Raw genomic sequence first — 14,724 nt, 5'->3', positions numbered from 1 at the left:
ATGTTGCTATTTTTGCAACATTGTCTTGTTGCTAGTAGAAATTATAGAATCAAATTATCATCGGTAGTATCATAGAGATTCTCAACCAAAATGGAGACCCACAAGAGCCATGGCCATTATTAATTTCGTTTAGCTTTGGAAAATGGCAAAACGGTGTACTATGAGTCAAAAGTACTCATGAGGAAATGTTATAAAAGCAGAATCTTAAACAAGCAAATTACATTGTTTTATTTTTTTCTCATGGTTAAACAAAAGAAGTAAGTAAAAGGTATTAGGAGAAAATATCATATTTTAGGAAAAGGTTCTCTTTTATAGAAAGAATTTATTCATATTGAGTCTTTGGAAGCTATAAGGAAATAGGAAAATAATCTTTGTCAGCTGTTGGATTTTGGTAGATTTATTTACTTAAAACAGTGAAGGGAAAAAATGAGATTTTGAATTAACTGAAAGTGATACTGTTGCTGACTTGGAAAAGCTAAAAAAAAAAAAAGGGAAAACAGCTTCACTGACACATTATCAAATACTTTAAAACATTATCAAAGTAATGGTATGGTGCCACCACTATTATATAAAATGATAATCTATTTAAAGTGGAAAATTCTGCTCAAAGATATTCACATGACCGTTTCTTTTTTCTTTTCAGACATTATTTTATTATGGAGGAGTTTAGAGAGAGGAGTGGCCAATTCTTCATTATTCCTCGTGTCAAATCATTTTGGCACCCATTTAGCAGATACTTAAACTGAGGAAGGGTAGAGAGGTCAAGTTTCCCAGGGTCACAAACTGAATCAATAGCACAGGTAAATTCAAGCACAATTGCTGAGTGTACAGTCCATTGCTGGCCTTTGGCATTGTGTTGCCTTCTGGAAATTATAATTTAGGAAGGAACTCGGCTTTTTTTAGGTGTGTTAGTCTATCCAGTTTTCTGGGCTGCACTGTCTCAAGATTTACTTGTGATTTTTTGAATCTACCTAAATATGATTTCAAAATGAAAATGAGGGAAAGTGAAAAAAAAATAAAAAAGAAAAAACAATTTATTTATTTATTTATTTTTAAATTGTAGTAAAATACACATAACATAAAATGTACCATCTGAACTATATCTGAACTATTTTTAATTGTACAGTTCACTAGTGTTAACTATATTCACGTTGTTGTGCAAAAGATCTCTGGAACTTTTTCAGCTTGGAACATCTAATTGCTCATAAAGCATGTCCACTGCCATCACAACCTTAAAGATATTCATGCTCATTTACTAAAGTCTAGCAACTTATCCATAATTATGCCATAATAAACAACAAAGAAAATTAGGATTTAGTTCCCTATTTCCCAGTCACATGCTATGATCTGTCTTTCATGAAAATTGTCTTTATTATTTCAAAGAAGGAAAGAAATTTGGGCAAAGTTTTTGAAGAAGAAATGCCTTAAAAATGTTTTTCTATCAAAGTAAGAAATAAGTAAGAAAAAATACTGAAAAAAATCTGTGTTTAAACATGAAATGCATTACAGATATATTAAGAAAAATGTGATTGTGAAATTAAAATACAAAACTCAAACTCTTAAATCCTACCTTAGCAGTAAGGACATCTCAGGATATAAATTAAGTATGTGGTATAAATGTAGGAGATGGTTGGGAGAGTTGGTCGTTCTTTTCAGTACCAGCATTAAGGTTAGAAAATCACTCTTCTAGTATGTAAACCGCAGGATGTAACTCTCTTGTCTAGAATTTTTTTTTTTGGCATTCAAAATTATTTCAGTGGAAATTGTAACAATAAATAACTGCAAACAGTAACAATACTCTCTTACTTTTTAATATATTAAATATTGTGATAAAATACACATAACTAAAAATTTACCATATTAATCATTTTATTTATTTTTTAAATTGTACTAAATTATACATATCATAAAATGTACCTTCTTAGCTATTTTTAAGTGTACAGTTCAGTTAACTATAGTCATATTGTTGTGTAACAGATGTCTGGATGTTTTTCATCTTGCAAAACAAACTCTTTAGGCATTGAACAGCTCCTCATTTCCCTTCCCAGTGGCCTCTGGCAACCATGTTCTTACTTTTTGTTTCTGAGTTTTATTCCTTAAATACTTCATATAAGTGGAATCATACAGTATTTGGTTTTTTTGGTGTGTTTGTGTGTGACTGCCCTATTTCACTCAGATGTTGTAGCATGTGTGAGAATTTCCTTTAAGTTGTTTAGCACTTTTAACTTTTCAAAGCAGTTTTCAGATATATTGACTAATTATATACAGCTATCAGGTGAAGATAATGCTACAGCATTATGCACATATTTTGTGTTTATTTTTTTACAATTTTCCAGAGAACAAATCCTGCAACTTAATATAACTTAAAATACAAACTAAAATAGATGAGGAAGTGAAAAATTAAGCACACTTTGGAGTTAATGAATCGTCTGTATTGGACATACGGTTATAATGATCAAATTCATAGATTATTGGAGCCAGGCATGGTGGTGCATGCCTGTAGCCCCAGCTACTTGGGAGACTGAGTTGGGAGGATTGTTTGAGCCCAGGAGTTCAAGACCAGAGTGGGTAACATAGTGCAACCCTGTCTCAAAAATTCACAGATTGTTTAGTTTATATCTCTAATCTTAAAGAGAAAAAACACTTCTATAATAGTGATGTCATTTGCCCAAGGCCACACCGTTCAATATGGCAAAACTGGTATAATAGATTTCTATTGCTACGCAACTAATTGTGACCAAAGGCAACATAAAACAACACCCATTTATTATCTTGAAGTTTTGTATGTCAGAAATCTGGAGAGGCTTGACTGGGTTCTCTTCTTAGAGTTTTACAAGGCTGAAATTAAGGTGTCAGCCAGGCTGGGCTCTTATTAGAAACTCTGGGGAAGAACCTGCTCACAAGCTCATAGAAATTGTTTTCAGAATTTAGTTAATTGCAGCTGTAGGACTTATGTCCCTGTTGCCTTGTTGGCTGTCAGTACAAGGCTGTTCTTGGCTTCCATCTTAGTCTATTTGCATTGCTATAAAGAAATACCTGAGGCCAAATATTTATTTGGCTCATAGTTCTGCAGGCTGTATAAGAAATGGCACCAACATCTGCTTCTGGCAAGGACCTCAGGAAGCTTCCAAGCATGATGGAAGGGGAAAGGGAGCTGACATGTCATGTGGCAAGAGAAGGAGCAAGAGACACAGAGAAAAGGGGTGTCATATTCTGTTAAACAATCAGCTCTCACATGAACTAATAGAGTAAGAACTCATTACTATGAATGGCACAAAGCCATTCATGAAAGATGGGCCTTCATGTCCCAAACTCCTCCCACCAGGCCCCACCTCCAACAATGGAGATCAAATTTCAACATGAGATTTGAAAGGGACAAATATCCAAACTATATCATCTTCCAAAAGCCACCTGCACAGCCCCTGCCATATTAAAACCAGTAATTTGAATGCATGTTCTCTGATTTCCTCTTCACTTTTAAAGGGCTTATGAGATTAGATTGGGCTCACCTGGATAATCTTGTTTTTGATTAAGTTGGAGTCAACTGATTAGTTACCTCAATCACATCTGTAAAATCCCTTTTGTTATGTAAGGTAACATAATCTTAGGCATGATATCTTATCATTTTCACAGTTCTAGCAATTAGGGCTGAAAATCTTGGGATGGTGGAGAATTTTGGAATTCTACCTACTGCAACTGGAACTAGAACTCAGGTTTAACTTCCAGTGCTTTTTCCACTATAACACACTAAATATCTAAGATTGTTTAAGGTACTTTTATTTTATTATAAGATACTAATTTTTATCCATGAAGAGCAAAATTTTAAAAGGATTTTAAATTACCTAGGAAACTGGCTTCTGTGTTTATTGAATGCATACTTCCAGGCTGTATTCCTATCCATAGAGACAAATGCAATCAGGTTAATAATGATCCGCTTTCTAAAGGACTTGCTCAACTTTCTAAGGTCTCCTAAATTGTAATATTAACACCATGCTGCTGCATTTTTGTGATTACCATTCAAACTTGAAATGTTAACTATGGAGATCATCATTATATGCAGACTGACAATTACCAATGGGACTTCATTTGTCACACATGGAAAACAATATTTTGGCGAGTTGTAATAGGCTCCCTAATGCCGATACTAATGTGTCCTTTGAAATAACCATTAAAGAATTTATGTATGATAATACAAAGTAAATGGAAGTGGACTTTCAGAAAAACAGCAGCAGTTACTGCAGATTACACTGATTCCTTCACAAGACAGTGGAGCTTAACAAAACATGGCTCCATGAACCCTAATAATTTAAGATGTTTCACAATGGATTCTAGGGTCAGATACTAAATTTAGCATATAATGAATTGATTAGTCCAGCTGGAGTGGAAGACTCATTTAAGAAGTATTTGGAGAAAAGGCAACAAAGATATATTGGGACAGGTTGCCAGACTAAGGCATTTAGACTTTATTTTGTATGCAGTCAGGAAGTACTGAAGTTTCTAGAGCTTAAGATGACATGATGAAAGAGATATTTCACCAAAATTCATAGCACACTTTATTTAGAATGAATTTGAACACAATGAAGCAACCTGTTACAAATAACCTGGGCATGAAGGGATGAAGGCCTGAATTAGGGTGTCAGAAGTAGGAATGGAGAGAGGTGAAATATTGCAACATGTATGACAATGAAACCTAAATATTGGAGACTGAAAATAAAAGGAGAGGACAAGGGGATAAGTTTATAGTTTTGGCAGCTGAGAGCATTTCTATATTCCTGACAGAACAAGAGAAGAGTGGAAATGGGATATTGGGAGGAATATGCAGAATGTAATATGCCAGTAGGCTATATCCACATAACATTCTATTCATTCTCTTAATATTAGTTTTCCACAGTGATAGGCTCTATAAATTGAAGAAAACCTTTATTTTACAAACATTGTGTCTGACAGTGATATGATACACATTAGGAGGGGAAATGTTTATTTAATTTAATACTGACATTATTTTATTTAATACTAACATCTTTTTTTTTTTTTTTTTTTTTTTTTGAGACAGAGTCTCACTCTGTTGCCCAGGCTAGAGTGAGTGCCGTGGCGTCAGCCTAGCTCACAGCAACCTCAAACTCCTGAGCTCAAGCGATCCTCCTGTCTCAGCCTCCCGAGTAGCTGGGACTACAGGCATGAGCCACCATGCCCGGCTAATTTTTTCTATATATATTTTTAGCTGTCCATATAATTTCTTTCTATTTTTAGTAGAGGTGGGGTCTCGCTCTTGCTCAGGCTGGTCTCGAACTCCTGAGCTCAAACGATCCGCCCACCTCGGCCTCCCAGAGTGCTAGGATTACAGGCGTGAGCCACCACGCCCGGCCTTTACTAACATCTTAACTGATGTTAAGAATTACAAAAGCAGAAAAGGAAGAGGCTGCTGAGAATTCAAGATGCACGCTAGCATTTCTGTTATACAATCTTTGTTAATTATAAAGTCTTTATTAGAATCATTTTATGACAAAAAGTAAACTTGTTTAAAGGTGCTAACACCAGACCTACAGCATGTTTCACATTTAAATAGGGAACAGAGTTGGATAAATGAGGTATAAAATAGATTCACACTTATATTTTCTACCAAGTAAGTAGCCAACACTTAAATTGTCTATGCCATCAGATTTCTTTTTTTATTGAAGGAAAAAAATTCAGCATTAGCAAGGGTGTGGAACATCACAATTTTAAAACATAGCTATAATTAATTCAATTTATTACAGTTATAAGATTATTGCATAAACATAGATTGTTCTACGGAAGTCTTGATATTGTAATGCATGACCCATTAACAAGTGGTGCTTTTTCCTTTATTCCCTCAACATTTTTATGTTAATCTTCTTAACTTGTCTAACTCTGATGGAATGCTGGTATTGATGCTCTTAATATATATATGTTTAAGTTTTAGATATGCTTATAAGATATGAAAAAGGGAGTAAATGGTAATAGAATATAACTGATCTTGCCTCTGATGTGTTTTTTGTTCCTTGTATTGACAACTCCTACAGATATGATGAGCCCTACTTAAGTTCCCATGAACCAAGGGCTGATTGATGCCCAGTTTAACATAAGCACAATTTTATGAGAGTTACTATAGTGGCTAGATCCAGCTTGAACAATTTCATATATGATTAATGTTAATTGCCAATTTTGCATGGATGACTTTTTTTCCTGGTTGCTGAATTGGTTGCTGCTGCCTTTGATCTGGTTGGGAGTACAATCCAATGCAATAGTTAGACAAGTTATCAGTTTGCCAACACTGAGAAAAGATGGATTCAGGTTGCTATGAGGTCAGAGTTTGTTTCTCTTCATAAACACTGAAAGGTCAGATAGAGTTCAGCTATCACTGGGACCCCTGAAATGTTGTGATAAATGTAAGACCTAAGAGATTATTATTAATCCATGAAGCAATTAAAAGTTTTGGCAAAAAAGGATTTTTATTTAATTTCACAAGCACATTGAAAGTCAGAGCAGCATTCTCACAGGCAGGTAAACAACACCTTCAAAGCTAATGCCATTCTTGATTTTCTGGTTTCTAATATAAGCTAAAAAATGACACATTCAGGGACTATCCCAAGGGATTTCAAATATCAGCAATAACTCTGAAAAGTGAATCCCAGGTCGTTCCTAATGGCTTTCACTTCAGGAATTCAATTGCAGTGGTCTTTACAAGTTGCTGCTAATACCACCCTTAACTGCCACTATATTCTCAGCAGTTTTCTTAGTCTGTCCCAGAAGGTCATATGTTTCTTAAGAAAAGTAGTAAGACAAGCTTTTACTGAAGAGGATGACATGACTTGTGATTCCTCATTAAATCAAGTACTGCTCATATGATTTATATTAAATATCTTGAAGGCTTATGACATAATTAATTTATTAACTAGATTTTTTTGAATAGCAAAATAACTCACCTTACTCAGTTGCCTACTCCTTGACTCCTAAATGGCTGATAACATGAACTAAAAATAAATATAACAGTGAAATTTCATAATCTTAATGAGCAACACATCAGCTACCGTGTCTGCTACAACTGGAATAGATAAATCATAGAATGTGTCACATCTTGTTGATACCAAAAGACTTACTGAATTTCCCTCTTAGGGAACTGTCAACTCAAGAAAAGTTTATAAGCTGCAAGATAATGCTCTAATGGTAATCTACTTCAACTGCAGAAACATAAATATTGTTGATTTATATTTCAAGCTGGTTTATTCTTTAATATCAAGAAGTTGAGTTACTACTTCATTTCTTGTAAAGAAATTTACAGAATGAAGGCGAAAAACTATCAGGATAAACTATGTTAAAAGATGACCTGGACCCAGAGAAAATCATGATTCTTTGGTGTGATTTCCCTCCAAATAATCTCTAAATGTTAGACATAATGTTAATTCTATAAAGCTGAAGCTCTCAAAGATATAGCTGAGTCATTTAATAAAAGTTTCACTATTGTATGGGGTTGGTTGCCTTGTACCTTAACAACTTCCTTTACAGTGTACATCGGCAGAGACATTTGGATGGGAACTTTAATAAAAGGCGTTTTATTTTACAAAGTACAAATAACCTTGTAATTAAACTGAAAACAAATAATTGCCAAGAAGCAATTATCATTCAATTACAGAGTAAGTACATGTTTATTTGTGCCCTGTAAAATAAATCATTACTGAAATCAGTACTGCAATCAATATTTTAGCAGAAACAGGATGCTGCAATGATGGACCTTCCAACCTATGCTGATTAAATTGTCATCCAAATAACAGTTTCCTAGTTAAATCACCACCTGTTTATTTGTCTTGATTAATATGCAAATATCTGCCTGATGCTAGTAAAGCTCTTAAAGATAAGAAGTATGGCAGGATCATCTATCAAGAATGATCTTTCCTAATTTTCTGCAGAGTCCTCCACAGTCCTTCATCACGTTGTCAGGCTTGTGTTCTTTGAAATGAAATGCAGGAACTTCACTGTTAAGAATGTCTTAGTGTACTGGGGACAAGAATCCCTATTCAATAAATGGTGCTAGGAGAATTGGTTAGCCACATGTAGAAGACTGAAACAGGACCCACAGCTTTCACCTCTCACAAAAATCAAATCACGGTGGATAACAGACTTAAACCTTAGGCGTGATACAATTAGAATTCTAGAAGAAAATGTAGGAAAGACTCTTACAGACATTGGCCTAGGCAAAGAATTTATGAAGAAGACCCCTAAGGCAATCACAGCAGCAACAAAAATAAATGAATGGGACATGATTAAATTAAAAAGCTTCTGCACAGCCAAAGAAACAGTCACGAGAATAAACAGACAACCTACAGAATGGGAAAAAATTTTTGCGTACTACACATCAGATAAAGGACTGATACCAAGAATCTATTTAGAACTCAGGAAAATCAGCAAGAAAAAAATCAAACAACCCTATCAAAAAGTGGGCAAATGACATGAATAGAAATTTCTCAAAAGAAGATATAAGAATGGCTAACAAACATATGAAAAAATGCTCAACATCCCTAATCATCAGAGAAATGCAAATCAAAACCACAATGAGATATCACTTAACCCCAGTGAGAATGGCCTTTATCAAAAAATCCCAAAACAACACATGTTGGCGTGGATGTGGAGAGACAGGAATGCTCATACACTGCTGGTGGGACTGCAAACTAGTGCAACCCCTGTGGAAAGCATTATGGAGGTATCTTAAACAGATTCAAGTAGACCTGCCATTTGATCCAGCAATCCCATTATTGGGCATATACCCAAAGGAAAAAAGGTCATTCTATAACAAAGACACATGTACCCGAATATTTATAGCAGCACAATTCACAATAGCAAAGATGTGGAAACAACCCAAATGCCCATCAATACATGATTGGATTAGTAAGCTGTGGTATATGTATACCATGGAATATTACTCAGCTATAAGAAATAATGAAGATACGACATCTCTATGGTTCTCCTGGAGAGAGTTGGAACCCATTCTATTAAGTGAAGTATCCCAAGAATGAAAAAACAAGCATCACATGTACTCACCAGAAAATTGGTTTCCCTGATCATCACCTAAATACACATCTGGGAACGATACCAATCGGATAACAGACTGAGGTGGGGGGTGGGGGGGAGGGGATGGGTGTATGCCTACACAATGAGTGCATTGCACACCGTTTGGGCAATGGTCACGCTTGAAGGTGCTGATTTGGGAAGTGGGGTGGGGAAGGGAGGGATATATACCTACATGATGGGTGCAATGCGCACTGTCTGGGGAACAGACACGCCTGGAGCTTTGACTTGTGGGGAAAGGCGGTACATGGGCAACGTATGTAACCTGCAATTCTGTATCCCCCATAATAATAAGATGAAATAAAAAAAAAGAATGTCTTACTGTAGAGAAACTTTCAGTCTAAAATAAGAATAAAGCTATCTTATATTTGTATGGAGCTATGTTGATTATAAAGCCCTTTCACAGACTTAATTCCAATTAATTTACTCTATAGGCCCAAATGTTCCAAAATTAAAAACAGGCATCTGAATGTGATTTTTGCTCACTGCTAAATTTAAACATTTTGGAAGCAGATATCACAAAACCGTATTCACTAAAGAGTCAATCAGAAATTTTAAATAACAGGGCAAACACACATTTCTAATAACTAGACCACAAGTTCTTCAAAGATGAAACCTGTTTTAGGTTCTCACAATATATCAATGAAAAAAACAGACCAAAATTTTTGCCCTTGTCAACCTTACATTTTACCTTCTGTGTCGCTGTTACCTAGCATTATGTCAGACACATGCTAAGTGGGTACCTAGTGCATGTTTGTTTATTATATGACTGGAAAAAATGACATTGTCACTGCATAGGTGTGACTGCAGAGGCCTTTTGTTCTTAAGCAGATCTTGGAGCTTGTAGGGCCTCTAAGGGAATAAGACAGTGGCATCTACCCATAGTCTTCTTTACCCTTGTACATAGTCAGATTTGAGTGGATCATATTGTGAAGCTCCTATAATTGTTGTGGAGTCTAAGTTTTACAAAATGGTTACCTGATACAACTAGCTCTTTCTTCATGTGTTTAAGGAGAACAGAGAAATCTAAGGAATATTTGGAAACTGTAGAAACAATGAAAGAATATTTCCTATTTATATTAATTAATTGATTTAATTGACCATTTACTAGACCCTACCATCTGCTAGAAACCATGAGAATTGCTTAGGATAAAGTTCCAAAGAAAACCAGACATGTATGCTGCCTTCATGGAGCTTAGATTCTAGTTGGGGAGACTCACAATTAATCATACCAACAACATAAAATTATAAACTGAGGAGAGTGTTAGGATGGAGAATATGGTCCTCCTGGAGTTTATAACATGTGCAGTAGATACTACCAAACCATTTGTGACATAAGCCATGTATTCTGTAATTTTTTTCAAATCTTGGAATTTAACATAGAATCATTAGACTAAGAGGCCTCTAATGCCTCCCCCAAACTAGATCAGCTTATTGAAAAAGAGCTTTTGCAAACAGCGAGGACTGACCAAGACATTTGGAACAGAAGTAGTTAAATCTTATAGCTTTCAAACTGTATTGTTAACAGCTGGTAGTCATATGGCTCATCATATGGAAGTGGTGGGAGCATCAGGCTGCTTACTTCTGGAGGCAGCCTTTCTGAAAGTGATCTTGAGCATGGAGGTAGCACTGAAATGTTTACAGTGGAAAAGTACAAAGAGTAATCAGGTGGGTTTAAATAAAGTTAGTAGGCTTGAGTTCTGACAAATAGAACACAATGAAGCACTCAGAAAGTATAGATTTAGTGAAGATTTTTCAACAAAATAATGTGCCTTATCCTAATGAACAGTGATCTTGGGATCCTTTAGGACATTTGAAGTAAATAGCATATTTCTCTTATCAGCATTCTTTAAAAGAGTTAGGAAGTCATAAAATAGGGCAAGGGCAAACAGGGCAACAATACTGAACTAAATAAAATAAATTATGGCCCAGAATCAAGTAGAAAGAAAGAGAGGAGAGTCAGTTTATAAAATGGAAACATTAAATGAGAAAAATAGAATCTTTTGTGCTAGATTGATATACAATATTGATGTACAATGGAAGAAAAGAACACTAGCATAGTGTATGAAAAATGAAATGGGTAATTGTACCTCTGTGTAAGGTTGCTAGAAGTTGTCTTCATTTAAAAGCAGAGTTTGCCTTACACTGATGGAGCACTTTGCCACTGCAAAGTTGGTAGAGTGAGGTTTAACTTAAATTTCTTTGTGAACCAAAAGTCATTTTTGGAAATGTTCTCTATGTGAACCTTAGACATTTTTTGCAGCTAAGGTTATTTAATATAGTATTTTGCAGCATTTTCTCAAAAGCCTTGTTATTCAGTTTTGTAAAGTGCATTTATACTAAAAGGCAGCAGTAATATCTTAGGCAACATTAGAGAGTAGTATTAGAAATATATTGGGTGACTTGATGCTAATGTTCTATGACTTATAAATCTCTTCACGTGGTGACAGCTTTCTAATGATGTTTTCAGTATACTAACTGTATTAGGGTACAAGATGGAGGAAGCAGGTACATTTTATTTCATTATTTTATGGATTAGCATTTGCAATTGCAATTTCTGAACTGCTCACACTAGGGTGAAGAATGTACATATACAATGGGCTAGGTTAACATAAGTTTAGCATCAACTCCTCAGTTAAAAATGCTAATCACTCTGGGAGAAAAGACAGCCTAGATTGCAAAGGTGGCAGGTTTTGTTAGTACAGCCACTCCAAGAGAATGGGCTTCTGGTTATTCAGCCTGGTTTAAAAAAGAGGTAGGAAAAATTTGGGAGGCTGAGGCCGGAGGATTGATTGAACTCAAGAGTTTGAGACCATCCTGAATAAGAGCAGGACCCCCATCTCTACTATAAATAGAAATATTTTTTTTTTTTTTTTTTTTTTTTTTTTGTTGAGACAGAGTCTCACCTTGTTGCCCAGGCTAGAGTGAGTGCCGTGGCGTCAGCTTAGCTCACAGCAACCTCAGACTCCTCGGCTTAAGCGATCCTACTGCCTCAGCCTCCCGAGTAGCTGGGACTACAGGCATGCGCCACTATGCCCGGCTAATTTTTTCTATATAGATTTTTAGTTGTTCATATAATGTCTTTCTATTTTTAGTAGAGACGGGGTCTCGCTCAGGCTGGTCTCGAACTCCTGACCTTGAGCGATCCACCCGCCTCGGCCTCCCAGAGTGCTAGGATTACAGGCGTGAGCCACCGCGCCCGGCCTTATAAATAGAAATATTAGCTGGGTGTAGTGGTGCGCCTGTAGTCCCAACTACTCGGGAGGCTGAAGCAGGAGGATCACTTGAGCCCAGGAGTTTGAGGTTGCTGTGAGCTAGGCTGACACCACTGTACTCTACCAGTGACCCAGTGAGACTGTCTTAAAAAAACAAAAAAAGGTAGGAAAAAAAACTTACTGAGGGAAGGGGTCCTTTGTTCTTTATGGACTCCCAGCAGCTGTGGAAATGCTAATAAACATCAGTTTTTATTCTACATCTCTCAGCTCTTTACCACTCACCTCTAGGTGGGCAGAGACTTAATCACTTCACATTTCATATAATCTTAATTCTGTGAGTCACTATCTCAGATTTCAGTAGCATATATTAATACTAGGGATCAAGTGTAGCTTTAAGAGCAGTGAGTACCTTAGGGTTTCTCACAACAGGTAAACTGTATTGCAAAGTACTGGCCTGTAAATGGAATCTAAACTAGAAATTGATACCTTATGGCTTTAACGGTTGCCATAACTATGTTAGGAAATTGAGTGAAGAGGAAAGAATTGGTCTGTTAGTAATCCGTGAAAATAAGTCTTTAATGTAAAATTCTATCACTGTTGGCAATTAAATAAGATTTGAAAGGTGAATGTAGGAAGTGATGATATTCCCCCAAAGAGTACATTGTTAACCTGATCTATGTTTGTCTGTTTTTCAACAGTTCAAGGCCTGGCAGGCCCCCTAAGCGTTCTTTGGGAGTGTTGCAGGACAATGCCCGCCTTCTGCCCCATGCAGTTCCAGGCCTCTTATCGCCAGGACTTATCACTCCAACAGGTAATAAAATCCATCCAATGATCAGCCTTGTCTCTGCATACTGCCCAGCATTTGAAATAAACTAATATTGATCTAACTGCCTTGTCCTTCAGAGCTTTTCAAGCTCTACTAGAGGTTACATTATTGAATTTTTTGAGTATTCATGAAAACAACTTTTGTTACTCCAGTTACTCAAATCTAATGGACGTGATTAAAAAAAATAATTGTCATATCCTTGCAGAAAATGCCTTTCAAGGCCTTATTGTATGTATGTATGTATATGTTTGTGTGTTGGGGATTGGGAGACGGCACTTGCTAAAATGGCATCCTCTCAAAATCTCCTTTAGGATGCAGCACATCTGCTTACTTATGTGTCTCAATAATATTCTTTTTGTTTTCTGGGGTTCTGGGCATCCATGTATGTTTTCCAAGTTACTATTCTAGTTTAAAAGGTAGAAAGAAAATGTATCCATGGTAGAGGAGCCTTATGATTAGAAAAGAAAAAGGTGCAGGTGATCATTGCCCTGAATGACGTTTTAGTGTTTTTCATTGAACACTGTGAAAACTGGTAAAAATACAAGTCTCATAAATTAGCAATGAACTTTTTTGATTCCCTAAAAACGTACCCAAAAAGTAGACAAAAACACTTAAAAATACACTTAATATTTCTCTAATCAAAACTTTAAAATCATTAAAGCTATTGTATGGTAGAAAATGAATTTAATGACAATGAAATTTTTATATATACCTTCCATGATACAAACATTTATAAAACACCCACTGTGTTTTGAGTATTAATTCTTAAATAATGCAAAAATATACTGAGTTGTAGACCTTGTCACGGTGGAATTAGGGAGAAAGGAATATAAACTAATAATTGTATTAAAATGTGATAGTGGCTATAATACAAGTACATAAAAGATGCTGTGAGATCAAAGAAATGGAAGCAACGACATCAATTTGGTAAGCTGGGAAGTGCTGAAAAAGGTGGAAACTTTGAAGCTGTGTCTTGTTGGCTGGGCCTTGGACAGATGGAGAATCAGGAGAGGAGCATTCTGGGCAGATAGAAGAGTACAGACAGATATACAGTGATGAGAATGAGCCCAGTATAGTAGGGGGAGTAGCAATTAAGTTGAAGAGATTGGAGCAGAGATTTGAGGTGAGAGACTTATAGGTGATGTGGTTAGAATAGAAAGAGGAGGGAAAAGCCAGCTCCTGAAACCAGCTTTTGGTTTACTATGTTAAACAGTTTACATTTTTCCATATAGACCAGTGGTTTACAAAGTGTCTTTCAGGACTTTCCTTACAGGCTGGCATGTAATTGGGGAAGTACTTCCAGGCTCCACACTTCTGCCTCAGTAAGAATTTTATATATTCTAGTTCACATAGGATTTTGTTCTGTTTTGTTAAAAAAATTATAGGTAAGAGGAACCATTGCTAAGGAACTGAGTAAATGTTCTAAAATCAATTGCTGTGGAGGCTAGGGAGCAATGAAGGTGGTGAAAGAAAGGTCGGTTGCTAAAGTTCAAGGAGAAATACTGAGAGCCTGAATTAAGTCAAATTCAATAGAATGGAAAAGAGGTTCAGAGTGCTTCAGTAATTAGAATTAATCATATGATAATTGATTATCATAGTGAG

The 14,724-nt window shown here is 35.9% G+C and overlaps 1 protein-coding gene across 2 annotated transcripts in view; it reads left to right on the top strand.

Moving 5' to 3' along the window:
* The window catches only part of DACH2 (dachshund family transcription factor 2), a 638,422-nt gene that overhangs the window by 278,725 nt on the left and 344,973 nt on the right, over positions 1 to 14,724 (top strand). For both annotated transcript variants that reach the window (XM_069463458.1, XM_069463457.1), the window contains one exon: positions 12,995 to 13,107. In XM_069463458.1, the coding sequence (XP_069319559.1) occupies positions 12,995 to 13,107 (113 nt within the window). The remainder of the gene's footprint in view (positions 1 to 12,994; positions 13,108 to 14,724) is intronic.

The sequence above is a fragment of the Eulemur rufifrons genome, chromosome 30 (assembly GCF_041146395.1).
Source record: "Eulemur rufifrons isolate Redbay chromosome 30, OSU_ERuf_1, whole genome shotgun sequence".
Taxonomy (NCBI): domain Eukaryota; kingdom Metazoa; phylum Chordata; class Mammalia; order Primates; family Lemuridae; genus Eulemur; species Eulemur rufifrons.
The sequence above is the reverse complement of the archived record's forward strand: the minus strand, read 5'-3'. Positions and strand labels throughout refer to the sequence as shown.